This window comes from Clupea harengus, chromosome 18, assembly GCF_900700415.2.
Source record: "Clupea harengus chromosome 18, Ch_v2.0.2, whole genome shotgun sequence".
NCBI lineage: Eukaryota > Metazoa > Chordata > Actinopteri > Clupeiformes > Clupeidae > Clupea > Clupea harengus.
In genome coordinates this window covers 6,551,472-6,553,971 of record NC_045169.1, presented here as the reverse complement: position 1 = coordinate 6,553,971, position 2,500 = coordinate 6,551,472, and the positions used below count along the sequence as shown (strand labels likewise).

The window sequence follows — 2,500 nt, the reverse complement described above, 5'->3', positions numbered from 1 at the left end:
AGCACGGTCGTAAAACAGGAGCCGTGTACCGTTATGTCCTGGTGTGGTAAAGTCTGTGTGTAATTTTTCGAGGCGGAGCATATTTGACCTTCTTGCTGTCGGTTGGTGCCTCACTTTATCAAACCTTGTATATATGGAAGGTCTTTGTGTCTGTCCGGTTACAGCTAGACCACCCAGGACCTTTATTGAGGGCCCCTGTTTTTGATCTCTGTGTGTGTGTGTGTGTGTGTGTGTGTGTGTGTGTGTGTGTGTGTGTGTGTGACAGAGAGAGAGAGTGAGAGTGAGAGATAGCTAGATGGTGTATGAGAGGGATGGTGAGAAAGAGAGCATGTGTGTGTGTGTGTGTGTGTGTGTGTGTGTGTGTGTGTGTGTGTGTGTGCGTGTGTGCGTCACTCCACAGTGTGTGTGTGTGTGTGTGTGTCACTCCACAGGGGTCATAATTTGGGTATGTATACAATTATATTTGTAAAGCACCCATAAAGATTTTATGGCAAATTTTAATGCATGTGTGCGCCACATATATTAGAGGTGGAGCACACAAAGTTACAGCCGTAAGCTAACGCGCAGGGGTTTGTGTTCGCGGCTTTAGGAAGAACCTTTGATGTGTGACAGAGTGAGTGTGTGTGTGCACATGTGAGTGTGTGTGTGTGTGTTTGTTTGATGGAGAGAGTGTGTGTCACTGGCTCTCGAACTGAAACAGGGCCGTAATCCTTTAACAGCGTGTGGCTCGGCAGCCAGGCCGGTAGGCAGTGGGCTTAATGCGCTCAGCGGAGGTAATTGGAGCTGAACGCTGCAGGCCTCGTTGAGCTCCATTAGCCCGCAGGCAGCGCCACGGCTGCAGGCCCGAGAGCAGAGGCCCTCAGTCTGGCCCCTCGACGCCGGCCTGCTCCAGCGCCGTCAAACCCGCGACGGCACGGCCAGCCAGACGTCATCTCTCATAACGCACACCGCCACTCGCAATTTTCCACTCCAACCGGCTACGGTTAATATCGCCCAGCTCTGTTTGAAGTGCTCGAATGCAAGCCGAAGTCCACTTTGGCCTGAAGTACAGAGAGCTGTGTACACACACACACACACACACACACACACACACACACACACACACACACACACACACACACTAGGTGCTGGATAGAAAAAAATATGAAGGTATACAGTGATCGATTGCCAGTGGAAAATCGGTTTTGATTAATGTCGATGTGCGGTGCTTTGCCAGTGCTTCGCAGAAACAGGGGCCCGACGGTAGATCAAGTTTGAGATGGTGAGATCGCAGGGAAGAAAAGCAAGAAGTGGCCAGGCTCCATGGGGCCTGATAAAAGGGCACTTTCAGCATTGTAGAATGTGAGAGATCGTGAACGATCTCAGGAGATTGACTGACTTCTTTGATCCCAACAGCTGAAGGGGAAGAAGGGCCTGGTCACCAACGGGACGGCCTCCAAGCAGAAGGCGGAGAAGAACCCGGCCAAGAAGGGCAGCGCCACCAATGGAACCGCACAAGTCAAACGTGTCAACTCCAGTAAGGGCTGTTAATACACCTTTGTGTGTGTGTGTGTGTGTGTTGTGTGTGTGTGTGTGAGAGAGAGAGAGAGGAGGAGAAGCAGAAGGCCTGTGTGAGTGTGTGTTTAAGTGTGGGAGTGTGTCTTCTTTGTATGTGTGTGTGCCTGAGCGTGTGTGTGTGTGTGTGTGTGAGACAATGTGACTGAAACATAGTGTATCTCTGTGCAGAAATGTGTATGTCAAAAAGAGTGAGAATGAGTATGTGCGAGAGACAGAGTCTGACCGCGCGTGTGTATGGAGGCGTCTCAGGAATTCCGTCCCGACTGCACGCTTGTTGTACACGCGCATTTGTGGATGCTCACAGACCAGGTCTGGACAGCCTCGACATTCCCTCGCGCCGGCATCATCCCCGAATAAATCACGCTTCCCAGGGCCGCATTAGCCCTCCTCCTCCTCCACCGCCACCGCCACCACCGCCACCACTGCCACTGAGGAACGCAGACGGCAGGCCTGGGTCCAGTACCCCTGGCCAGCCCACCGCCAAATTGGTTTCTTGGAAAAGGAGGCCTTTCAGAAAAGGGGGGGAAAAAAAAGTGAAATGCGGAAAATGCCGGAATGTGAAAATTACAGTTTGCAGAGTGACAGCAGAGTATGTGTGGATGGGACCGAGGCGGCCAGTTAAACCCAGTAACCTGCCTTCTGCCGGGTACAGGACGTGCGCTTGGCGGTAATAAGGCGTCAGATCCCAGTTCTGCGAGTAGCCATTACGGAAAGGCATAATGAGTCAACCACAGTTGTTGTCACAGACATTGTCAGCCATCACGCTAACACTGATTTTCATCATGACAAATTGCTATAGCCCCTTTTATTTCACGAGTACTATTCCTGAAACACAGAACATCTGTTGGTATACTGTCCTGTCCCATAATAAATATACGGGGAACTTGTTAAAGATTGACTCAAGTTTGTAAATATTCTCCAAGAGTCCATTAAGCTAGTGTAA

General features: G+C 50.8%; 1 protein-coding gene across 2 annotated transcripts in view; it reads left to right on the top strand.

Moving 5' to 3' along the window:
• The window catches only part of afap1 (actin filament associated protein 1), a 75,599-nt gene that overhangs the window by 70,552 nt on the left and 2,547 nt on the right, over nucleotides 1-2,500 (top strand). For both annotated transcript variants that reach the window (XM_031584960.2, XM_012820425.3), the window contains exon 13: nucleotides 1,396-1,516. In XM_031584960.2, coding sequence (XP_031440820.1) covers nucleotides 1,396-1,516 — 121 coding nt within the window. The remainder of the gene's footprint in view (nucleotides 1-1,395; nucleotides 1,517-2,500) is intronic.